At 37.3% G+C, this 26,228-nt stretch overlaps 2 protein-coding genes across 9 annotated transcripts; one reads left to right on the forward strand and one right to left on the reverse strand.

Moving 5' to 3' along the window:
* Positions 1-4,286: 4,286 nt before the first annotated feature.
* Crtc (CREB-regulated transcription coactivator) lies at positions 4,287-25,601 on the reverse strand. Of its 8 annotated transcripts, none has more exons than XM_089595532.1 (11): positions 24,118-25,601; positions 12,058-12,358; positions 11,461-11,572; positions 11,222-11,372; positions 10,293-10,388; positions 8,179-8,403; positions 7,942-8,070; positions 7,720-7,863; positions 6,413-6,472; positions 6,177-6,333; positions 4,287-6,080 (listed from the first exon to the last, which is right to left on the reverse strand). In XM_089595532.1, the coding sequence occupies exons 1-11, from the start codon at positions 24,229-24,231 to the stop codon at positions 5,827-5,829; spliced, it is 1,743 nt and encodes a 580-aa protein (XP_089451658.1). In that variant the 5' UTR covers positions 24,232-25,601; the 3' UTR covers positions 4,287-5,826. The 8 variants fall into 8 exon arrangements, with proteins under 8 accessions (XP_089451658.1, XP_089451660.1, XP_089451659.1 ...); XM_089595534.1 differs by lacking the exon at positions 10,293-10,388 and adding an exon at positions 9,378-9,425 and having other exon boundaries at positions 8,179-8,400; positions 12,046-12,358; XM_089595533.1 differs by lacking the exon at positions 10,293-10,388 and adding an exon at positions 9,378-9,425 and having other exon boundaries at positions 12,046-12,358.
* On the forward strand, positions 19,393-20,729 carry Obp1 (odorant binding protein 1). The gene is made up of 5 exons (XM_014358179.2): positions 19,393-19,716; positions 19,835-19,919; positions 20,004-20,092; positions 20,199-20,366; positions 20,449-20,729. Exons 1-5 carry the CDS (start codon positions 19,645-19,647, stop codon positions 20,464-20,466), a joined length of 432 nt encoding a protein of 143 aa, XP_014213665.2. The 5' UTR covers positions 19,393-19,644; the 3' UTR covers positions 20,467-20,729.
* Positions 25,602-26,228: the final 627 nt, after the last annotated feature.

A 26,228-nucleotide genomic window follows, 5' to 3' on the forward strand; every position in this document is an offset into this window, starting at 1 on the left:
CAAACACATGTTATCATCTAACCTCTCAAATTAATCTGTATAAAAGAATAAATTCTGATAACGATATCTTAAAATTATAAGCACTCTCTCTCTCTCTCTCTCTCTCTCTGGTAGTACAATTATACGAAATACCAAATCGTAAGCGTAAATACGCAACGTATACGAGGAAAAAATGAAAAATCGAAGCAGCGACGATGCGTCGATCGATGACACCACGGCTCGTCGCGGTAGTTTTCCTACTCCTCGTCTCCCATTTCCGCAGCGGCGGTTGCGCTCGTCCACGCGCGAAAAACAGGTATTCACAATGATCACCAGAGCTACCGCCGTCTCGCTCGATCCCGAAACTGAATCTCATAAGAAGCGCAAAACCTGTTTTCTCACCCATCGCTATACCATTGCTGCTTTTTTTTTTTTTTAATTTGATTGCATAATGTTGGTTCGGAAATCCAAAGGAGCGGTGACAGCGAGCTGGTGAGTAAAATGCAGATGGTCGTCGAGGAGGCGGTCCAGAGGAGGATCGACGCGATCAAGAGGGACATCAAGCGCGAGATAGAGAAACGCGAGCAGGTTCGGCTGATTCGAGAAAACAATGCAAAGTACGACGAGATGAGGCGCCGAGAGAGGATACACGTTCCGATGGACGATGACGATGCAAATGGTAAGCGACGATTTGTGATGGAGTTTGTAAGTGCTGCTCGAGCCAAAGGAATTCTCGGAGAGTGTAGTTGCCGGTGCGCGGGACGATGCGGCGACAGCCGGCAATCATCGCTCGAGGCGACAAAATTTTCTGTTTCCTGTCGAAAAGTCATACTTTGCCGAATCGCGGGATAACACTCCCGAACAGCTCGTTCGCGGAAGAAGCGCCAATTGTCAACTTACGGTAATCAACTCGACGAATTAACTCTTGCTGGTGTTATGTACGCGTCTTGGCGATACTTGCGACTTTTTTTTTTTTTTGTAAATTCGTACACGATAGGAAGCTTGTCGAGTCAGGTGTGGACGGAGGATGATGCGAAATCGGAGGTTCGGGAGAAAAAGGCGGCCCGCTGAGGCCAAAGACTGAACTCGCAATGACTTGGATTTCGCTAATGACGGTATTGCTTTTCCACGGGTGCTGTCGTCCGTCAACAAAAATGCCGCTCTACTGTCGAGGTACAAGAGAGTCTGAGCCATAATTCGGAGAAACAAGTACAACACTGTATTTAGATGTTTTTTTTTTTTTTTGTTTTTTTTTTATTATAATACAAAAAAGGTATTTTTATATCAGATTTTTTTTTTATGTATAATTTATGTATGACCTGGTAAGTGTAAATTTATACATGATGATTTTGTGATCTGCAATTAAGTACGAATAAAAAAAAAAAAGAAAAAAAAATGGACAAGAGGTTTTTTTTTTTATCCATTTATTAAAAAAATCGATGTCTGAGAAATGGTGTTCACAATAATATGGTACAACGACATATCGGCAATACAGATAATTATTTGTAATTTTTTTTTTTTTTTTTTTTTTTTTTTTTTTTTTTTTTTTCATTATGCGATCTTTAAGAGTGTGTCTGTGTAAGTGTTTACGATTGTGTACGTATAATTTGTAAATCGACACAATTAACATTGGCTATTTACAAATATTACAATTTCTTTTTAAAATGCTTAAATTTAAGTATTTTTTCCTCGATCTTTCTCGCCGTCCAGCGTATTTATTTGTTAATTTTTTTCTTTTTCTTCTCATTAAGATTTGATATTTCGATCAGTGACCTGATTTTTTAATTTTTTTTTTTTTTTTTTTTTTTACATATAATAGACTCTGTATGAATAAATCCAACGCATGTATCAACTTTATTCGTCAATATTCATAATATTTAATACAAATTTCGGGAACATTTTATGCTTTTTCACATATCTTTTCAACGATTCGTAATATTCTTTCTCTCGACCCGCAGAACTTAGCTCCAGGGCCAGTCAAGCATCTATAGAGATTTTTTATTCGATAATACAAATCTAACGATCCATAGTTTTATTTCGGCGGTTCTTCCATAATTTTTTTTTTTTTTTTTCTTTCATCTTAGAGTAACAAAGAGAGAAAAAATGGGAAGGGAATGACAGAGAGAAACAGTGATGTCAAAAAATGGAAGAGCGCTTGCGTGTGTGACTTGGTGCGCGTTTGGGCGAGAGAAATAAGTTTTAAAAAAAGTAATGCAAAAATAAAAAATAAAAAAAATACAATTAAGAGACCGTTCGTTCGATTCGAGCCATTTATTTCTTTCTTAACAGAGGCATGCGCTTTCTTCCACGGATAATTCATACATCGAGTTAATAAATTTGGTCGTGAAGAAAAATGCTATTTTACAGATCCATAATTTGTATGAAATTTGACTTTTTTTAAAAAAAAAAAAAAAGGTCTTAAAAAACTAGATTTTTATATAAAATTATATAATTTCTAATATCATTGATGTGTACCCCTTACTTAAAGAGGAATACAATTTCAAAGCTTACATGAAAAAAAACAGAATCGGCGCAGTGGCAATATAATAATCATAATAATAATAGTAATAACAACAGGGACAATATCATATCAATGTAATGGTAATAAAATTATATTTATAATATTAATATTATATAAATTTTATGTATATAATGTAACGATACACGTGCCATGCGTGCACGCGTGTGTGCGATCATGTCTACATGTATACAACTAGATTAATAATTTTTTCATATTTCATCTTTATTTAATGACTATCATTTAAGTACTAGACAATAGAAAAAATTTTGCTAATTTTTAATGATCAACTAGACTAATAGATTTCTTTCATTTTTTCCATCTTTTAATAAATTTTCAATATAATATGTATAATTTATGTATAATCTGGGCACTGCGACTCAGTCAAAAGTACTCGAGTAAATTGACATTACGCCATGACGTTTCGCATGTGTATGTGTGTGTGTGTACATAATAGGTATTAGTGTGATTACGTGAGAGCAGACTGCTCGGGTTACGAACGACAGTTGTTTTTATTTTCTCACGATTTTTGTTTAATGTCTTTTTTTTTCCTCCAATTGAATCTATGCTTCGCGTTTTAAACGTTTCTGCTTCACTAATGGATTTGATTTTTAATTACTTGAATCAACGCTACTTAATGTGTATGCCTTATGAACAGGTTTAATCGACGGCTCTGCGATTTGGCACATGCTCGCGCTCACAACATCTCTGTACATTTTTTTAATCTCACCTCTCGTTTAATATTAACGCTCTCCCGATATCACATCTATATGTATTATACATATACTCTCCTCAACAACGAACAACATGTCGCTGAAAAAAATTTTTTTCGTGATTTCATCGAATTTTAAACTTAAAAAAAAAAAAAAAAAAAAAAAAAAATTTAATGAAACAACGTTACGTAACAAAACTTAATACAAACTTGGTCGCAGTTATGCGGTATCGATTCAATTTCCATGATTCTTAGTGTACTTTGTTTCCTTTATAAGCTAAACTTTTTTTTGCAAAAAGCAAATGTCCGTAGATTTGGTCCTTTAAAATTTAAAAATTCTTATCTCGAGTGTAAGTATGATTCATATTTAATTTTTTTATTTTTTGCGACGACCGTCGTGCTCAACTGAAATTTTTCATAAACATGATGGGTCGAACAGCGTGTAAAATACGAATACATACCAATCATTACAAATACACATGTAATTTCGCAAAAGAGACTTTAAGTAGTAATGGCAGAGGTGAACGCGAACAACGGAAATAATATTAAAATACCTCCTTGCTTCACATCTATTTTACATATGTTTCTTTAGTGACCCGCGTGACGGAAAATTTTTTTTCCCAGCCATTGGCACTTTAATGTTGACGCATAAAAATTCTGATAATAGACTTTGACAAATAGACAAAACATTATAATCACGAATGGCGATATTTTTTTTCTTCACCCTTTTTGTTTTTAAATATTTTTAATATTTGTAACAAATTTCAATATAGTTAACGTGTATTTACATCGTGATTTAAAAACCGACAATTGCGTAGAAACAATGACGATGTGAAAGAATTACATTTGCCTGTCAACAGCGTACAAATGATTGTATCATTCTGCAGAACATGTTTCGTATAAAACGACGCGACGTTAATCCGTGTTTAGTGCGTGCAACAGATCTATCTATCTATCTTTTATTTTTCTCTCTGTTAAGGTCGATACTTTCAAAAAACAATTGACAACCATAGAGGCCATGCGAATAGTACAATCTGCTGCTGCTCTTGTATAGATTTTCAGCTTTATTAATTTTTTTTTTTTTTTTTTTATTATTATTTAGTTACTTCTTTAATTTTTCTGCTAAGAATTTGCGTTATTTTTTTGTTGCCAGAGTGTGCGTGTATGTGCATTCCGTAAAAATACGTCGACGAAAGTACAGGCGTACGAGAAATAGAGGAAAGGCTTGTAAGGTAGAGAAAGAGAAGGGAAACCGACATTTTTTCTTATTTCATTAAGATAATGGGGGGTGTGAAATATTGCCTAGTTATGTATACACTATTGCTATACATAATTAGCGACGATCTGTTTTAAAATTTATTATCCAACGAGGAATTTATGACGCTTTGTTTCGACATTGAGATTCGCAATTAAAGTTAGTAGTAATGTAAAAAATTTTTGTATCTAAAGCGTATTTAGTTTTTAGTTAAAATTACATCGAGCATCCATCGGTAGAAGGATCGAGATTTTCACATGCAAAGTTGCATCTTCTAATTAATTTCAAATATGTTTATAATCTTGCAGGTTGCGAAAGATTAGATTAAAGAGGACGCCATAGTGCCATTTCTTAAAGTGTTGTTACCAATCCTAACGGCATATTTAATAACTGATTATTTCAATGATGAATTTAAGCTTGACATTATACCTAAATTTATAGTTAAAATAAATCAAATATCAAATAAAATAGAGAATCGTGGGCATCGGTAACATTGGCTGTCTCTTAGATTGAAAAATAAGTTACAGCTGATACAACAATTGCATAATCCAACATTACAAGCAATAAACAGTGAGTGGAGAATTTATTCAAAAAAATTTTTCTCATTCACGCGTTTTTTGCACTCGAGTCTTTTTTTCTCGTATAATGTGCTCATTGAAATTATTCTAAAAAAATATACATACTATCAAGAGGATGAAAATAAGATTGATCAATTAAAACATTTAAATACAATATACACATAATATAATATATAACAGGTTGCATTCGGCGAATCGTATTATCTGGAAAAACAAATGAGTAAGTAAAAAATGGCTCGTCATCACTCAGGATAATATAATTCATTCAAAATCTTTACCCAATAAAAGATTCAGTATGTTATTTTTTTTATACAGCTAAAATTTCTCTAAATACCTTCATTATTATTAACGTTAATATGTATAACGTACGAATCATTAACGATTCATTTTGTGCTTCTCAGAGATCATCATCGTATATTATTGATTTATTCATTTTCATAACCGTAATCATCACACCATTACTTTTTGTTAAAATCATTTTAAATGACTCCACTAAACACCGTACAGTCACTTCATTGATAACTAGTCATACCATTTTTCTTTTCTTGTTTTTTTTTTTTTATTACACGATAAAATGTACAAAGTGGTAGAAAGTAAAAAAAAGTTGATTAATAAAATTGTTTGTAAATCTCTTACTTTTGTTTTTTTTCAATCTATATGCACGAGCAATTGTCCGTTTCACCAAACAGGAATCCTCCAAAGGGGCTCAACACTTACTAGTTTTGACATGATTAAGAAACAAACAAAGAAACGTCAGAAATCGAGTGCACCAGTGTCCTTCCCTCTAATGCTGCTCTAAACTGAAGTTGGCTTCGGTGGTCGGGTCGGAGATAATCATGTCCGCGTTGGTGAGCCTTTGAAGTTCGTCTAAATCGAGCGGACCGAGACCCTGCCTTATCGCTTCCTGATGAAAATTCAGTTCGTGAGCCAGAGGGTCGTCCGCAGCAAAGAGATCATCCGCCTCAAAGTTCGTCGTTATCGCCGAATTGAAATCCTTAGCGAAGTCCGAATTCACGAGTTCTTCCGGCACCGAGCAATCTGCACACCCGCCAAACATCAGCAGATTAGTATTATTATTATTATTATTATTGTTATTTTGTTTTTTTTTTACTCCACCTCAGCTGCAGAGCTTACCCGTTAGCGTTATGGTCGGCGTGTTGGGTGTCTGGGGCGTCAGTTGTTGCGTCGTTGTCGGCGTTCTTGCCTGATAACCCAACTGCTGCAACGAACTCGTACCAAAGTAATTGGCATCACTGCTGCCAAAATCACTCGCGACATTCAATACGTTGCTCTGAGAAATTCCAAAAGAAAAACTTTTTAATACTTGACACAAAAACAAACAAAAATTATTATCATTATTGTTCACCAACCTGAGTGTACGAGCACGTGTGGCTTGGCGAATTCATGTACATCGTCGTCGGCGAATCGTTCTGAATGAAAACAAAATTCATGTTAGTGTTTGTTGAAGTAACGTTTAAAAGCTCGCTGTTATTACTAGGAAAAAAAAACATCCATGAAAACGTATCATGAAAAAAAAAAGAAGAATATAAATCACTAAAAGCTATTCAAGACGACGACGATAAAATAAATATAAGACATCTAAGTATAAGTGAAACGAAATCAACAAAGATAGAGGTATGGTCTAACGTCACGCCTGAAAGGAAGAGAATCGTTAATGAGTATGAATCTATTGAAATGAAGAGGCATTCCAAGAGGCAAAAAAAGCAAACAAACAAAACGGTAGATGGTCATCCCTGGGGGTACTCCAATGGGATCGAAAATTATAATGTAAACAAAAAAAAATTGGATGCAGAAACGTCGTAATTCACGAGTACTACGAGGCAAAAGACGACACGCACGCACACCCACATTTTTTCACGAGACGTACTACATTCAAATAAAAGCATATACATGTAAATATGGATGAATAAAACTCGAAGAAGAGAAAAAACACAAGGTCAGATCAAAAAATATATGCTGATAGATAAAAACGAAACGTAATTATTGAAATGTAAAAAAGGGGTAGGTTTCTCGTTATCACCTCGTCCAGCTGTCTACTCAAGGAATAACCGGTATCTTCGAGCAGTGGCATCACTTGCGCCCAATCCTATAATGACGGCAGGTAACAACAACAGACAAATTCGGTATCAAGACACTTTATTCTCATCTCATCCATTATATTGTATCTTGTGTTCAAAAACTCTCAACCGAATAAGTTACTCATATGGCATGCTTTTTATAAAAAAAATATACATATGTCTCAAACGTCACGACGTCTGTACCACTATATATGTTTATGATGTAATACTATTTGAGCACAACAACTATTACGTTTTCATGTCTTTATCGACGGACGCACTATACAGTAGAATAACCATGTAATCTTGGAGACGAGTTCAAGATAAGTCTTAAGGTAAAAAAAAAGGATAATTACAGAGGTAATTTTCGTGAAAAGCAAAAGGGCCGACTCGACTCCAAGACTCGGGCAATTACGACAATCATATGTTGAATTCCTTACACGACCATGTAATACTTACGATTTGGGCCTGTTGACAGTTAGAGAGTGCATGAAATGTAACGATTAAGAGAAGAAAAAAAAAAAGTGAGGAAACGTGTGGAAATTTAGTCCAAAACGGACAAAAAAAAAAATTTTACTCTCCATGGGTGTTCAACTTACCACGGTGAACTGCTCAAAGTCCGCGTGGACCTGGTTGATAAAGTTAGTGTGGTCCTGCGGATCGAGTGACAAGTTTGGCGGGCCATGGTGTCCCGTGGGACTCGACGGCGTCGACGGATTATTACTATAACTAAATGGACTTCCCTGCAAGAAAAAAAAAAAATCATTGTTGTATTCATGTCCTCTTTTGTAACTGTACATAATACAGGGTGTTAAACCCACCTGATAAGTAAGACTAGGCGAGGACTGTGGCGACGGTCTGTTGACCATCTGTGGCGATCTGTAGTTGAGGGAGTTGAACTGGCTCAGCGTGCTCTGCTGCTGGTGCACCTGTTGTCCCTGCGACGCGTTCTGTACGCACAGAGAAAAAAAAAAAAAAAAAAAAAAAAAAAAAAACCAACTGATTTATCAAAGCAATCGATCACCCAAGAGGTATAAAGCGGTGCTTGCAATGCTTACCGGACTCTGCGGGGCGACGGGACTGTGGGGCTGCTGGTACATGTACTGACCGGGACTGTGGGCGACCTGCTGTTGGAGCCCAGGCGACGTGGTCCGGGGCACCGGCTGGGGTTGACTTTGAGGTGGTATGTTTGGCGGCCCGGCGGGTGGCTGGGGCTGCTGGGCGTAACCTATCCTCAGATCCTGTTGGGACGCGCTTGTGTTACCGTCCAGCGTCAAGCCCTGCTTTAATTAACAGAGTTGCCACACCGTTAACTCTTTCCGGGTACGGACGAGGTTCACGAAAGGACTGATATACATAATGGGTCGAGAAGGGACGTGTACAGGTTGATATGCTCCTTACCATTAGAGTGGCATTTTTTTTTTTTTTTTTTTTTTTCTACTCAAAAATCGTTTCTCACGTGTTAAGCTAAATCTACTCGATCAACAGTGTACAGATAATGATGATAATAATAATAATAATAATAATAATAATAATAATAATAAAAATAATAATAATAACCATAATAATAATTACTCATGTGGTGGAGGGTTGATTTTTCTTTTTCTCTTATTTCGTTTGATCAAAAAAGTCTGATGGGTCTAGCTGGATAATGGAATCTTCCTCCAACAGGCAGTGGACGAGAGATTCCATGTGATGTGTATACAACAACAACAACATTGTTTATACGTTTCTCTCACTTATTTATGAACAAACATACCATAACTCGAACATCAAAAGTCTGCTAGTCGACTAAACTATATATATGTATTAACATGTATACACGTGTATTCAGCACGAGGTTGTCACGTGACAGTGATTGTGCAAATAAATTTTTATGCAAAAAGTAACAATTTTATTTAAAAAGAGGCGTGGTATTAATTAAACATTGCAGCACAGAGCGCTAGATTTGCAAAAGGAAAATTTCACCTCTCAAACAAAGTCATTGGAACGTACAATTGAGTTCGTTTTTTTTTTTTTTGTTTTTTTTTCAATCAGATGAAAGGGGGAAATAACGTTTGTTGAAAAGGTTTAATTTTCCTCTTTGGAGAGCAAAATAAAAAATAGCAAATGAAGATTAGTGCAATTCGGTGCCTTGCTCTATCGCTAAGAAGCATTTTGGTGAAAAGTAAAGTAACGAGAGAGAGAGAGAGAGAGAGAGAGAGAGAGAGAGAGAAAAGAAACGAAAAAAAAAAAAAATTTAACAACATCTACTAACCTTGCAGGAATGCAGATACCTATGGTTAACAGGCACCGATAAATGGGTCTGCAAAATAACAAATAACTTCTACAACCAAGGCAAAATAAAATAAAATAAGCTTAAAATGAACGAAAAAAAACAACAACAAAATTGGAAAACTGCAAATGCTCGGCGTAGCGCAACAATAGTCACATGTGGTCGTCATCTCTGTACAGCTTTTTTTGGCGTGTATGTTAATGATAACAAGAAGAAAAAGAAAATTTTTTTGCACTAATTTTTATATTAAGACATGACAATAAACATCTATCACAAACAGCGTTAGTAAGAGAAGTAGGATATTGAGAAATGAGAAAAGTGTACGAGATTATGCAGAGGAAAAAGGGAGAAACATATACACAGACGACACAGTGCACTTTTATCATCAACGCGTTTCATTCTCTAATTGTCAAAAAAAAACTCGTTTTTCACTTACAAAGATACATTGCATACTTCTATGGCATATCGATTTATCGTCTTTTCAACACATGCAGCTACGTCTATTGCGTTTTTAATAAATTATTGGACACTGCCTGCGCTCAATAATAATAATAATAATAATAAAAAAAAAAAAAAAAAAAAAAAAAAAAAAGAAACCAAAAAAGAATTTCCAACTGAAAATAACTAATGAAAATGCAAGCAAATAGCTACGCATTATGAATGAAATATGAAATAATAAAATAAACAATAACAAAAAAAAGAAAAAATGCAGCTATTGACAATATATAACATAAACAAGAAGGTATAAGTGTGTCCGAGAAAAAAATATACATATACATACGTACAGTATGTGGGTTGTTAAATAATAATAAAAAAAAAATAATAATAATAATAATGCGGATGTGAAAGCCAAAAAGCTATGTATACTATTAATTTGGCGTTGGCAAGGATATTTACTTGGGCGCTTGGCGGGCTGTGTTCCTGCGCAAAGGATTGCCGCCCAGCTTGCGCCAAGCTGGTCGGCGACAGGGTTGTAGGACTGCTCGTTTGGCTCTGCAATAGACGACAGCATACACCGTATTTATACATACATATATAATTCAACATATGCACTTTTTGTTTTTTTTTGTTTTTTTTTTTCATCAAAATTTATGTTTTTTTTATCTTTTTTTTTTTTTTTTTTTTTTCGTGCATTTTGCCAGATGCGAATTTTCATTGCTGGTCATTTACAAAAGAAGTTTTGAAACAAAAAAGCAACTGGACACGTGTATGCAAAATTATGTAACTTTGTCGTTACAGTTGAACACGAAGTATTCAACGACAAAACGCGAAAAAGTGCAGGCTTTATATATATATTTTTTTTTTTTTTTTTTTTTTTTCGTTAGTGTGCAGGGTGCAGAAAATTATCAGTGACATGGAGAGATCGCTTAATTAGTGATGCGAAAAAAAAAAAATGAGACGTAAACACGTTTAGATTCTGGTAAAAATACAACTATTGTATACAGTTAAGACAGCAGTATATCTCTTTTCGATCAAATCTCACGCTCCTCCTCTTCTTCGTCCACTTGGAATATCGGTCGCAAGCAATCGAGCTAATTGTAAATATTTATATAAAATATGCGTACGCATGGGGTAAGTATAATAATGAAAGCGAAGAAATTAATCGAAATATATATTTATATATATGTATATAAAAAAAAGAGAGACGACATGTTATTATTTAATTAGTATACGAGAGAAAACTAAGATAAAAAAAATCGAGAAACGAGAGAGCTTCGATGCATTTCAAAATAGAATGACGTAAAAAATTGTACTTAAATGTAACGAGGAAAAAAAGGGGGGGCGAGAGAAATATGCGGCGGTGTCCACGGAGTGGGTGTACGTACGTTGCTATACTGGGAGCCGCTCGAGTGGTCCTCCTGGTCGAGCGGCGCGTGAATCGGCGATGGAAAGTGGACGTTGGTCAAGTCCGGCAACGAGCCCGTGTTGTTGCCTATTGGTATCTGCTGCCCCGGTGGCTGCGAACTCAGATACACGCTGGAAATATCGTCGTCACTTACGCATTAGCCCTCAACAATGTAATTGACAAAGAAAAAAAAACTTTTTTTTTTTAGTGATTGCTTACTTTATACCGGGCACTCGAGGCATTTCACACGACGATCTCGGCCGTTCCGGGCAACCGTAATGATAGTGCGAGTCTCGGTTGTCATTGCTCGAGCCTCCGTGCCTTTGTTGATCTGCTCATGTACGTGGAGAGAAAACAATTTTTTTTTTTCTTATATAATATATCAAGTTGATCAAATTAAAATTACTATATCTAAATTAATGAGATAAAAAATAATAATTTAAAAGTTAAAAATAATAATTTTTTTCCTTTTTTTCCACCTTGTATTCGATTTACTGCGCAGAATGATAATCTCTCTATAATTTTAATTATTATTATTATTTTTTCTCTCATTATGGGGGGGTGATAAATCGTGCGTGTTTTACTCGTGTAAAATAAAGCAAAGAAATCACTAATGGTGTATACTTAATTCTGGTTGAAGGAAAAGCAAGCCTGTTTTTGGCGAATGAAAATATGAAAAAACAATAGGGCGGGTGGGTCCAAAAAAAAAAAAAAAAAAAAAAAAAAAAAAAAAAAAAAAAAAAAAAAAATTAGTCGGGTGAGCGGCGACGAAGGAGAAAGTAAACGAAAAAAATTTCGACTGACAGGCATCGCTACCTCGACGGTGGTGGCCCATGGAGGAGTTGGTTTGGCAGGCCTCGTTGGCGCTTTGGTGGAGCGCCGAGTCCGAGTTAGATCGCCTGTTGTCAAGAAGCGGCGGTGACAAGTACGGCGTGCCGCTGTAGGGTGACGTGTCGTGGCGCTTCTCAACGGGGCGCGAGCGCATCGGACCACCTCCCATGCTCCGACTGCGCTCCTGGGCACCACCACCACCTCCGCTACCGGGGTTACCGGCGTTTGTTTGTCGGTAGCCGCCACCTTGGCTCTGGGTTACCTCTTCCAAGTTACTCAGCGCCGTCTAGAATAATTAAGGGTGCGGGGAATGTTTTATTTCGTGCGTTTCAATGAAACATTTTTTATTTTTTTTTTTCTTAAAAAAAAGTTTGTGTGTGTGTTTATGCGAGCGTGCATGGAAAATTCCAAAAATGTATAATAAAATGTGAGTTACGTGGCAGAGAGACGGGATTGTAAGTATAGTTTTATGGTACTAGGTTCACTGAGTCTCGTTATATTTTTCAAATCAAAATATGCTGAAAAAAAAAAATTATCTTTTCACACATCGGTATTAAGTATTATTTACATAAAATAATTTTTTTTCTTTTTTTTCAATTGAATAAATAATTTTGTAAGGCGACAATAATGAAAACTCCATTATATCGCATAAATGTTTATCGAATTAAAAACTAAATGTTAAAGTTTGTTCATCTCTCGATGTTCATTTAAGACATTTTTTTTATCAATAAGCGCATTTAGTATAGGTTAATTTATTTAATTACACACACATCGAGATGCACTTGTTCGCAGTGAATAATTTATTTAGTTATTTATTATATATGTGTTACTACATTGTGTACCAGAGAGAAAAAATTTTTGTCAAAAGAAATGCATATTATAAAAAAGATATTATTGTTTACAATTGTTAATTTAGCTTGTATGCACTGAATAATGTTGTTTTGTTGAATAAATTTTTCTTTAAGTGAAATTGAGGAGCCAGATTCAATAACTCGATATGCGCGAATTAAATGTCTGAACCTTTTTATTTTTAACTAGAAAACTATGCATTTAACAAAGAAACTGTAGAAAGAAGTTTCATTTTTCGATTCTCTATAAGCTATTTTTTTCAAACGATTTGATACGTTTTATAATTTGTTTTATGACAGAACTTTTTAGTACCTCCGAGAGCAGACCGAGTTATTGAATCTGGCTCCTCAATTATTGAATTTTGTTTATTTGTATGTATTTGTTGGAGCTTGTGTACATAGTACAAACAAATGGATCGATAAATTGAAATCCATTAGGTTGAACATACTTATAATGACGCGCAATATTTGTATTGACATAATGTATATTATTTTTATGTACTTGACATAAAATACCTAAATAAATATACAGACATAAAAAATGAAATTCATGCAAGGTGTACCACTTACGGAGTATAAAAAAAAAACAACATATTTTTGATACAAATCGATAGCTTTCGATAACAATCTAAAATATATCAAACCTTTCAACATTCCTTATTATCTAAACAATACACTAATAAATGTGACATCAAATTCAGAAAATAATAATTGTATTTTTTCACATAAAAGATGCTCCGTATACTAAACATGTACAGTGGAGGCCGTTTAATTCGTTGAGCGGGAAATTCAAACATTTGATTCCCATTGGCTGATTCGATCACATAACCTCTTTCATTGGTCAATTTTATACTTCCCGCTCAACGAATTAAATAGCCTCCACTGTACGTACACATGCAAATAAATTATATTGTTGTTATATATACATCGAATTAAGGTATGCATTATTACCTGTCTTAGTTGTCTACATTTCTAATCCTACGTATTTGCTAAATCGAATGATTGTCAAGTTTGACCGAGTTTGACGAGACAATAATAAAAATAATGAATACGCCTCGATTGCAAAAAACTACAGCATCGCCATGTTAATTATCTTTGATGAGTAACCAACAACGAAGCTTTTTTTGCAGACTATGTGTCGTCTGAAATATGTCCAAAAAAGTGTAGCAAAAAAAAAGGAAGCGGTGCCGACGCACACGTGCACGCCTATAAGTACGTTATGGCAACCGCAACAACCGCTATTCTTCTTTATTGTATTGAAAATCCGCGCAACCATTTACAGCTTGAAACTTTTTAACTTCCTGTATAAGTATGCCTTCGAGGAGGGTAAGTATAAAAGAGCACAGCAATTCAGAGCCGATCGCCACTGCTTGCGTGTGCGCAATCTCCACGTGTGTTTTCGAAGATTCGCTCCGCGCGCCGAGTTGTTTTAGCCTCCAATATATTATATACTTGTATTATTTGTCCTCGAAAAAGCGAGGTTTGCGATGGTATTCTATGTTTTCAAGGATACAACAAAATATATAGTTATACACGCACCCGTTGTCGATCAGATTTTCGTGTATTATATACTTACTATTATTTCGTGTACTGGAATGATGCTGCCTCGTCGCGCGGGACTATACTTACTGAGTCACGACTGATAAAATTAATTAAAAATATAAAATTATTTTATACGATTCATTTCGTGCTCCCAGTCACGTTCTCGTAAATCACACGCGCTGTTTACATTCAATGAGAAATCTAATCTTTCTTTCTCTTCCACACGCGCGCGTACATTTGTCGATAAATTATTAAAATTGTCGAATCGATGAAATTGAAAACGGGCAAGTGTGTACATCACCTGCAACCACCAAACGCGTGCAGGGTCAGGGGCACAAAAAAATAGAGTATTTAAAAATCCGTGGGTCTCCACCACCAACAACAAAGTATCGGTAGAGGCGTGTGCGTCGACAAAAGTTTACCTTTTTTTTTTTTTTTTCTCATTCAAATGATCCGATGTGGATTTGCATAAAGCGCATCCATTGAGAGAAAAAACAACTGCGTCGCAACCTCCTTCGAACTATAATGCACGCGCGTACCGATCGTTCAAAGAAATTAATCATCCGACAGCAAATCGCTTCACCCCCACCCCCCTATTTTTTGTATACCACCATATCCTGATGGTTATCGGCGAAGGGTCACCTGTGCAGAGCTTATTAAAAAAAAAAAAAAAAAAAAAAAAAAACCCATCACCACCACCAAGTTGCACGTAGGAGAAGAGAAGATATAGAGAACAGCTCTTCCAGGGGGTGGTGGAGCAATAGGTCGGGCACGGGCGCTTGCGCGATCAATACTCTCCGCGGTCCTCTCCCCATGTATAGGTATACATATAAATATGTGCTGTAATGTGCCATATTATGCACGTAAATGTACCTACCTGCACGCGTACAAGTATATATACATATATTCCGCTCTTGCTGCAGGTCTACAGACACATTATATATATATATCGTGAGCGCGCGGTGGCTCGGTCGGCTAGGTCGTGGATTGGCACGCGGGAGACCGTGGTTCAATTCCCGGCCAGTGCGACTTTTATGGGCAAAGTACCTCTGTGTCTTTCACATGTGCTTTTTCACCACGCAATGCTCCTCGAGGAGGGTTTAGGCGACCTTCTCGCAGCAAATTTGCCTAATTCCCCCTACCCCCCTCCCAGTGATGGGGAGGCCTCCCATCCCTTTCCTTGTCCCTTTCCCAAGTGCTAAGTGCCCATAGTAGTGCCCTTATTAAAAAGGAGCCGGACGTAGAGCACTATAATATAAAAAAAAAAAAAAAATATATATATATATATATCATCGATGCGTGCGAGGAGAAGAGACTCGTAAGCGATGGGATAGGGAGGAGGGAGGGGGTGGGCCCATATATACATGTGCGTTGGTAACAACCTGCACCCACCTCCTCTCTCCCTCGGTGTATATAATACTGCGTGATGCGTACTTATACGATGGGCGAGAAAGAGAGAGTCGAGCGTGTAATCGTCGATTCGAAAGATATGGTGATGAGAAGGATCTCTTTTCACTCTCGATTGTATAGATGACAATATACACAAGTGGTGTTATGGGGAGGGGGGAAGAGTCTCTTGTTCGAAGCTTCAGGAAATACATCGTCAATAGTCCTCGAGTCTATTGGTATTCCCCTCGGATTTAAATCATTTCGGATCACGGCTGTGAATAAATTTACCCAACACGATAGAATTTTACACCGATAAAGTGAAACTCGTCCTGATGCGTGTATATACCTATAACCAAATGTACCATTGAAGAAGATGACCTTGAAATTAATCACATGTTTGTATGCTTTTGCCATTATACAGGGTACATGTATCGATATATGTATAGTGTGCATGTATTATTACATACGCCAGATACTCAATAATGAGAAGTTTGGTCTCGTCAATTAGTTGTTTGAGTATTTTTTATGAACATTCAGAGTAAATACGAGGTTCGGAGCCTGGTATTATATTATCTTCCAAGTGCAACTGAGAGAGGAATCAACGAAATTTGATGTACCAAATTAAATAAGCCTCGGTAATTTGGCCGGAAAGACTCGTCGGTCGTGTATAATATCAGGTACCAAAGAGACAAGGTAAATCGGGATATTAGCTCATTCAACTATACAACTACTACTAACGGTGGTAAAATTAATAATAATAGATACCTAGGTACTCCTAACATGAGGCAGAAAAACGCGTGTCTGTTGTCTAATTCCTCAAAAAGTGTGTATAGTATACCGCGCATAATATAGACACACACGCATTACTTAATTGTGCGTCGAAGCGAAATTTGTCGAGAAATTTGTCTTGGAAATATAAATATATTACCATCACGAGTGCGTGGGAGAGAGTCACAGCGTACACATGCATGTAACGGGACTGATAAGTTATTACACGACTCGCATCCCTCGTTTTTTTTCGAGTGTCTCCCTTGAGCGCACAGCAGATGGATGAATGATTAATCATCGCGCTCGGCGTGATGCGGATTATCGAAATCTTACTCAAAGGACCAAACATTGTTATCACAATATTAATTTTACGTAATTTTGCCTCACCACACGGAGAGAAAAATCATTATGCGCGAAACTATTGGAAGCGCGCGAGCGCCAACACGCATGTATCGGCAAAACAACTTATACTTGACTCGTTCTGGTGTGTTCGTTCGCTCGCCGCGCGACCTTGGCCTCCAGCGCTGCGTCCTCTCTCTCTCCCGCATCATGCACCCGCACACACTATCGAACATATATATTATATCGTATATTTATATTACTTATACCCAGAAAGTTTCTCTCGCTTGTTCCTCCACCGCGTTTGTCTACTCTTTTAGCCTTGTGTCTCCTCTTCCTTTCTTCTCCCTCTCTCTATGCGTGTATATATATATATATATATATATATATATATATATGTCTTTTTTTATCGTTATGCGTGTGCTTTCACCGGTTTTGAACAACTTCATTGATAACAGTGTCGCTGCAGTTTTTACGCCACCACCGTACGTTACATTTTTTTTTTCCAACATTACAAGTTTTTGGATGATTCGGCATGGTAACAATAAATGCCGTGGTTATTATCTCGCCTATTAAAAAAGAACTCTCATGATAAATATATTAAGTTTTCTCTCCAAATCACTTGTTTACGATAAGTTATTAGTTGGCATACCTGCGTGTCGTTTGACAAGAGGTTTAAATTACAAACTGATGGTTTTTTACGGTTTTTTAATTGTCGGGTAAAACCGAGCTTTTGGAGATTATTTTTACTATATACAGAGTCTCGAAATGCCGCATGGAATGTTAAAACCTTGGAGTTACAACTTTTTCTTTTTTTTGTTTTTTTTTGTTTTTTCCATACACCCGAACCAAAAGACTTTCACTTCATCCGAAAAACGTTGTTCACTCGTTACACGTATATATTTAATCGGTTAAGCCTCTAAGTGTACGTGGAATTGACTTTGAACAAAAAACAATTTCAAGGCGAGACTAAACCTGCCCTGTTTGTTATCGATTGAAGCCGAAATTTTGAAATATGTTGGACCACCCGAGTTTAGAGCTTTGCGAGGGTCGAGATTAGCCAAGATTCATAGCTCCCTAACAGTCTCTTGCAGAACACATACAGATCTTCGAGCAGATCTTGTCTCGGTTTTGTTGAAGAAAAGAGGGCGTATCGTGCAGTCTTGACCTCCTCGTGAAATCTCCTCTTGGTTTTGATTTTTATTTTTCAAAATGGTTAATAAAACAAATCCAACAATAATAAACACGATAGTAAAAACTATAAAATCTTCACCAGTGCATCAAAAACAGTTAATTTTTATTTATAATTTTGATAAATTCAATAAGTTTTTCATCGTCAGCAAAAATTAATTTTCAAAATTCATGATATGGTTTGCATGTACACATTATTAGGTTAATTAATTATTCTTTATATCCATAACATATCGGGTTACTCGCGTACGAGTAAATATATATATGGGTCCAAGATTTACCAGCTTACATAAATGTTGCATTTAATCAATCGTTTGAAAAAAAAAAAAAAAAAAAAAAAAAAAAAGTGGCGTGACCATCACGATACTCTTATAATTCGATAAAAAATTCCCTTCATAAATTTTCGTGAATTAAACATTAAACGATAATGTGTTCACGAGCTAACGTAAAGAATCATAATCATTGAAACTCACTATAAAGGGGATAAGAGATGATATTGTGCGAAAAATTAGTAATGTATTTTTTACTCTGAAAAATATTGAGAAAACTATGTGAGTGTATGATTGTAGTCGAGAAAATGTCACATTGCGAGTATTTACAATGACTTGCAAAATACGGGTGTTTCAACCAACGATAAATTGCATAAATTTAATGTAAAATTTACACCCTCGCAATTTTAATGAAGCATATACTGTACGGCTACTACAATGCGCGGGCAAAATAATTCTCGGATTCGCGATTGCATAAATATGGGTTATTTATAGGTGACCAGGAACGCTCGTATCTTTTCCGAAAACAATAGGAATTTATGAAAGGGGAATACGAAACGCCTTGGACTATAAATACACTTATTGTGCTTATTTCTAATACCTCGTTAATTATTTATCAATTAATAATGATTGAAAAAAAAAAAAAAAAAAAAAAGGGGGGGGGATGTATAGCAACGTTATTTCCAAACAAGGGAATTCCAAATCACGAGCAAACCCGTTAAAGTCCGGTAACGCGAAATTTTATCACGAAAAGCTTAATCAGTAGATAAAGCCGGGTTTAGTCGGCGGCCGTAATTGCCAAAGTACCCAACGAACCAATCGTTTCAGCGAATAATTAAAAGTGGAAAAAAAAAGAATGAAAAATCGCAGAAACGCGAAAAGAAAAAAAAAAAAAGAAGCTGAAAAATCGAGCATGCGAGTACATTACGCTGCAAAAAAAACGGTAAATAGCAGGTACAAGTGGGTCCGTAGCTGGTGCTACTTGTACTAGTCGAGCAATTTTCGGGTTACGTCTCCGGCGCGTGGGTAAGAATTAGCTCGCGGATGGGGATTATCGGTTGCACATCATATACTCCGCGTATAGTTTCCCGCCCACATCCCGTGTTTGCGAGGACAGCATATAAAAACGGACCTGCGTCCAGTTGGTCAGGCATTTTTTTTTCGCTACCTGCTCGGTACAGCGCGATATATATTTTTTTTTTTTTGTGTGAGTTACCGAGAAAAAAATGGTAGCAAGAGTACTGTCGGTGGTTGTCCTAGTCGCCTGCCTCCAGGCGGTCTTTGTCAGTGCTGGTAAAGTGAGTTTCATCGATCGCTAACGAGAGATCATCGATTTATCTATTACGGCATGAGAAAAAAGAAAAAAAAGAAAAAAAAGGTGCGAGTGATATTATAATTCCTTCCGTGTTTTCGTAGCGCCCGGATTTCGTCACCGATGAGATGATGGAGATCGTAAGGCCCGACAAGGAGAAGTGCATGGCCGAGCACGGCACTACCGAGGGTGAGTTTGTTTGTTTTGACAAATTAAACAATTTTGAGAATTTTCAAGCGACTTTGTATTGCGATGGCGTAAATGATTTTGCAGATCTGATCGATGAAGTGAACGATGGCCATTTGCAAGACAATCGCGCCATCACTTGTTATATGCACTGCCTCTTTGAGGCCTTCAGTTTAGTAAGTTTGTCGAGAAATCATTATTTTCTAACGAAAGTACAAAATTTAAAAAGCAATAATAATGTAAAAATAACAATCCGGGGGGGGGGTTTGGTGAAAAAATCAGATAGACGATGACGGTGAGCTCGAAGTTGAGATGTTGGTCGGTTTTATACCCGAGGAGTTCAAGGCGATCGCCGAAGATCTGATCGAGCACTGCGCACATCTGAAGGGCACTGATCCTTGCAACACGATGTTCGTCATGGCCAAGTGTGTACAGGACAAACGCCCCGACGTGAGTAACACTTTACTCCGAGCAAAAAATTTTCATTGCATCCAACTAAAAAAATGTGTATTTTTTGGGTTTGTCGTTGCAGCTCTGGTTCATGGTTTAAGACCCAAAAGTCGACGCGGAGCCCTAAAATCGGCAGTGGTCCGCGATCAATCGGACGACACTAGACTAGCGGCAGCCGCTATTTTTTGGAATTTTTTTGGTGACGATAATTCAATCATCCACGAGACAATTTGTCAATCGTGAAAACGGAATGTCGTAGTAAATGCGAGCGCATTGTATTTTATTTTTGTCAATTACATACGTACAATAAATGTAAATTTTTTTTGGAAGATAATAAACATAAAAAATTCTGACACCTAATAATGATTTAGAATGAAAAAAAAAAAAAAAAGAGAGAATGACTCTTAAAAATATATTTAACTGCTCACGTGCAACTACTGCGTGAAAACTGCGTGATAAAACATGTATAAAAAAGCGCATACAGTATTTTTTTTTCTCATGCGGGTGTATTTTGAAACGATTCAGGTAAATCGATAACAGCAACCAATTTCTTCTATTTTTTTTTTTTTTTTTTTTTTATAATTAACTTTCGTAGTACTCATTAACACATATTTTTTCAACTTTCTACCCTACTACGTGAGTACACTAAAAATATATTGTAAATTGTTACAACAAACAATTAATAATTTCATGAAACAAAAAAAAATAAATAAACGAGACAGTTGTGTTTGTCTATGACAAAAGATAACATAAAAATGTGCTTCAGCTACGAGAAAAAGTAGAATATATACATCGAAAACGATAAAACATCAACAACAGCAGCAGCCCAAAAAAAGGAAAAAAAAAAAATCAAACGATCCGATCGAAGCAACAACACCAGCGGCCATCAAATGTTCCTCTCTCGTCAGCCAGAGAGAGAGAGCATCGGGTTATACCTGAAGGTCGATCGGGTGTAGGGCAGCCGGTGTCGCGATGGGAACGACCAGAGCCTCCTGTCCAGCGCCGGGGTTGGCGTTGTTCGTGGCGTTGACGTTCGGTAACGAGCCGCCGGCGCGAAACTGATTGCCCAGGCTTATGTGCAGCAGCTTGCCGCTCGACTGGGGTGGACTGGCGCCCGCGCTTTTCACCGACAGCGGCCGGCCCGCCGCTCCGGTGTCCCCGGCAGAGTCCCGGCACCCTCCGGACACTGCTGCCGAGGTGCTGCCCGTGGGTGACACGTTCACCGAGCTGCTCGCCGAGACCGCCTTTTTTACAAGCCCTCAACTTTAGCGTGGCCCAATGGCTTTTTTTTCATTTTATTTTATTTATTTATTTTTTTTTTTTTTATTTGTGAGGGGATAGACTGATGGGATTAAATAAAAAAAGCTCGGTGTTGATTTTTTACCGCCATCCGCGGAAAGGTTCTTTGTTCGATCGCTGGCTTTGTTGTGCGCATAGACGCGCGGGCACGGCTTACATAACTTTGCTGTTACTACTGATGTGCAATTTTTTTGAGTGAGACTTGGGAAATCAAGCCAAAGTTGGGGTCTTTTTTCTCTCTCTCTCTCTCTCTCTCTCTCTCAAGCGTTTGACCAGTCATTGAGTATTTTTTTTTTTTTTTTCATTCAAATTATCCACAGAAGTTTGTCGTGGATAATGGCTGTAGTGGTTACTAACGGTAATCAGGTCCAGTGCAACTGACCATACAATTTTACCGGCCATCGCGTAGAAATTCAATTAAAATTTTTTAATTCAGCAAGATCCGGTTTGGTTTTTTAATGACATATATCATACAAGAAACTAATTAGGAAAGGTGCTATTTTAGCTGAAAAAAAAATTTCTTCACATTCCGGCAGATCTAAAATTTTCAACCGAGTTTTCCATGGCTTGTAGCTGTATTTTTTTCCATAAAGCTTACTTTCCAAGTAAGCCAAGGTCGATCAACTTTTGAAACGGTTTATGTTAATTAGTTCGGAGCCATGTTATCATGAAAGCTGCGGGCGTCATGGTTTTCCCTCTCTTAGTATGATCAAGAGAAAATAAGTAAGTGACTCTCGAGTGATGTTGGGTCTTGGATGTAAAACAAAATGATGATTTATATATTAGACGTTAAGCAGAAATTTTTAATGAAATTAAAAAAAAATAAATGAACAAATACACGTTGTACACGAACTACCAGTGTAAGCCAGTTAAAAGTTTGTTTTAATTAATCCAAACAATTTTTGACGAGCCAGACGATTGAAAATTTTTTCTTACATAATCTCAGCTGCAGCCACGTGGCCGCATTTTTTTTTTTTTTTTTTTTTTTTTTTTTTTTTTTTTTTTATATATAGAAAAGGGCCTGTGACATTTTGCATCGGCAATTTCCAACAACTATTATCAAACCAAGTTTTTCGATTTTTTTTTGTTTTTTTTTTTGATTTATTATATTATGCATGCCCGTACGAACGATTTAATAGAAGAAAAAAAAATTTACAGATTAAACTCCGTTGTCTCACTAACCATGTACCTAGTGCCTCAATCGCGCACACACGTGTTGACAACAGTTCGCGCTATACATATCGTTGAACTTGAGTTTCTTTGGACGTTAGATCAGATAACGAAATTGTAAAATAACATCTTTGTGTAAGTTGGAGCGTATATTTAAATTTGGTACGTATCATTGTTTGTGGTAATGCATCTATTTTGATATAAATTGTAGATGCATCGTTTGGACCACATAATAGAAGAAAGAAAAGAAATAAAGGTAAACATTTATTTCGTCAATACTTTTTAAGAGGAAAATATTGCACCAGGAATGTGCACATCATACAAATATGAGGAGAATGTGGAAGGAGGAGCAGGAGAAGAGGTCAAACTGGTCCCAGAGAGATGATGCACACAAGCATGTGTGTGAACGCTACACGTGTGCGGGAGGAAGCTCTCGCATTTCATCAGCGTTAATGAAAAAAAAAAAAAAAAAAAAAAAAGTCCTTATCACCACCATCTCGTCTCGTACGGTAGGTGTGTACCTGCATAATATATATCCATGGTGAAATCATCAGCACACATAAGTACCAAGTACGTACTTGATGAATGGGTAGGCGTCAAGTACTAGCAAAATTGTTAACCCCTCGCGACTCTCTTGTGTTTACATTTTCTTCTCGGCCGAGAGAGACAGAGAGAGAAGCTTTTTAACTTCCGTTTTAGTAAGTATCTTGCCTACATTGGTGTATATCTACATTCATGCATACATACCTACATACATAATAAACTCGGGCGCCTATACATACCTACATATCATGCATACTTCATGTATGTTTCTCCTTTGATCCGCCTCATCTTTTGCCCACCTGCGCACGCGACCGTAAATACATAAATATCCACGTTCTGCTCCAAAACTACCTGATCATATGGATACAACATAGGTACACACTTTTCCCTGCATACGCCGCGCGGGTGTACTTATTATATATGCAGCAACTCCGGGGTCCCCCGGGCGATGCACCTGACCCCCTCCCCTACTCGTGGATTATAGATTTCCCGGGTTCGGAAGGTAAACAAAAGAAGAAAAAGAGGAGCAGCAGCCGCAGCTGCGTAAAGAGCAGAGGATAACCGTGAGTCAATGTTTTTTAGGTTTAGTGAGCTCCAAAAAGAGGAAATAAATGTGATCGAGCACAGTGTGAGAGAGAGATAGAGAGGGAAGGAGAAAGGAGAGAGATGTGCTGCAATGGTAGATCTGACGATGGTTATGGTGCAGGTGACGCTGACTATTATTATGGAGATTACTCACCCTGTTGGTAACATCAGAGACCTCCTTCATGATTTGCTCGAAGCGGGCCGCCTCCTCGGCCGCCTTCTGGTTGAGAAGGGCTATTTTTTCACTAAATTTTCGTGGGCTAGCCATGGTTATACTCCTTATGTATACGTACACAACTGCCACTATATCACAACCTCCGGTAAAACTTGGCCCAGCACCTCTCTCACCAAGTCACCATGTTAAAAAGCCTACGCACGATGATGATAAGCACCTCAACGCCACATCAACATTATAATACATCGACAACAGCAACAGAAACAACTTTGCTGCGTGATCATCAATGAGCTGTCTTGCTGATGCCGCAATACTTACGATACCCGCTTGTTTTATTTTATTCTTTTCAACAAGATTATGGTGTATACCAGTCACTTGAAAGTAAACACGTTGTGAGCACCAATGCAACGGGGCAGAGGGTTATATTACACCGCCGGCTGCTGCAGCAGGAAGCAAAATTAATTTTCTCTCTCACCCTTGCTCCGATAATTTCACTTATGGTGCTTGTATGTTACTTATATCAAAAAACACAACAATAAAAAAAAAGAAGAGGCTGCAGCCTTGGCGCTGCAGGCTGGGACCGACTGGCGCAGCCGACGACGACGGCGACGACGGTAATAACAACGACGGCGACGACGACGACGCTGTTCTTGTGTGCCACGGCTGCACGGGAGAGCAGAACAATCGCTCGCGTCGTCCTCCACCTTGAGGCTACTCCTCGTCTTCAACTGCAGATCCACTTTCTCCCGATTTTATGGCTGTTGTTGTTGTTGTTGTTGTTGTAATAGTCGACGAACAGCAGATGTTGTTGTTGTTGTTATCAGGATCGCTGCTAGATACGTGTACATGTATAGATATACACGCAGTAAATTACACTACAGCGTCTACTGCTATACTCCGCATCAGCGCGCGCGCGCTTCCTCCTCCTCCTCCTCCTCCATGACACACCACGCACTCGCACTTATACTCATCGTTATATGATGCTCTGCTCTACGTGTTGTTGTTGTTGTTGTTGTTGTTGTTGTTGTTGTTATCTTATATATTACGGATATTTCGGAGCAACAATAGAAATAACGAAGCCACTTTTGATTCTCTTCTTGTACATATGGTCTCACACGTTACTCAATGTTATTACAACTGACTACTCTTCCCTCCTCCTCTTGGTCTGCTGCTCCCTCTCTCTCTCTGGATTTTTTATACGCATGTTAAGTATATGTTGTACAACATTGTACATACACACACATGCTCCACATGCTGAAGTCTGATGAATACAAACTAGTATCGTAGTATGGTATCATGTAGGTATCACTGTATGCGCGCAAAAAGAGTACCAAACTAAACTGAACTTAAAAAATTCGAGCCCCGCGCTCTGTAGAGAAACAATGTGCACACCACAAACAAGAAAAATTGTGTAAGTATAACTAATATATATATATATATACGTACTAGCCAACAAACTAAGATATCGCGTTTCCAAAATCTGGATTTGATAATGTATTCACGTTTACGAATTTACGACCCAGACCCACGCCCTGCGCCAGTAGCATCTCCGGGTCACGAACAGCCCGATCAGATGTACGTGCATCCCCTACTCCTACTATACTTAGGTACTATCAAATTATAATGCCAAAACGAGGAACTCTACTCGTAAAAATGAGCTACTTACTGAGAGATTTTTTAACTACTCGAGGAAAACACCCAACAACTTGTTTGTACTTACTCTCAGTTGGTAATAATATTAATTATCACATGTAAATAAAATACTCCAAAACATAAACAATGTCACCACCGGCCACTAGCAGCGCTGGCATCGGGATACTTTTATATAGGTTCGTTTAGGATTTAGCTCGGAGCTCCTCCGAACTTCGCCCCAAAACACGCGTTTTAGACCAAGAGCTGAGGCCGAAGATCCGAAATATTTTTGTCACAATTCATTCTGATGAAGAGTTTTGTTGGTATATAAGAAGTGCCATATGTTTTTTTTTTTTTTTTTTTTTTTTTTTTTTTTTATAAACCAGCCGCAACTTAGATCAATAGATAGATAATAAAAAGTTATTATCTCATAGCACTATTTGCGGCAAGATTAGAAT

The sequence above is a fragment of the Copidosoma floridanum genome, unplaced genomic scaffold, assembly GCF_036245765.1.
Source record: "Copidosoma floridanum isolate Cflo_tuat_1 unplaced genomic scaffold, Cflo_Japanese_pri ptg000025l, whole genome shotgun sequence".
In the NCBI taxonomy this organism is placed as follows: Eukaryota; Metazoa; Arthropoda; class Insecta; order Hymenoptera; family Encyrtidae; genus Copidosoma; species Copidosoma floridanum.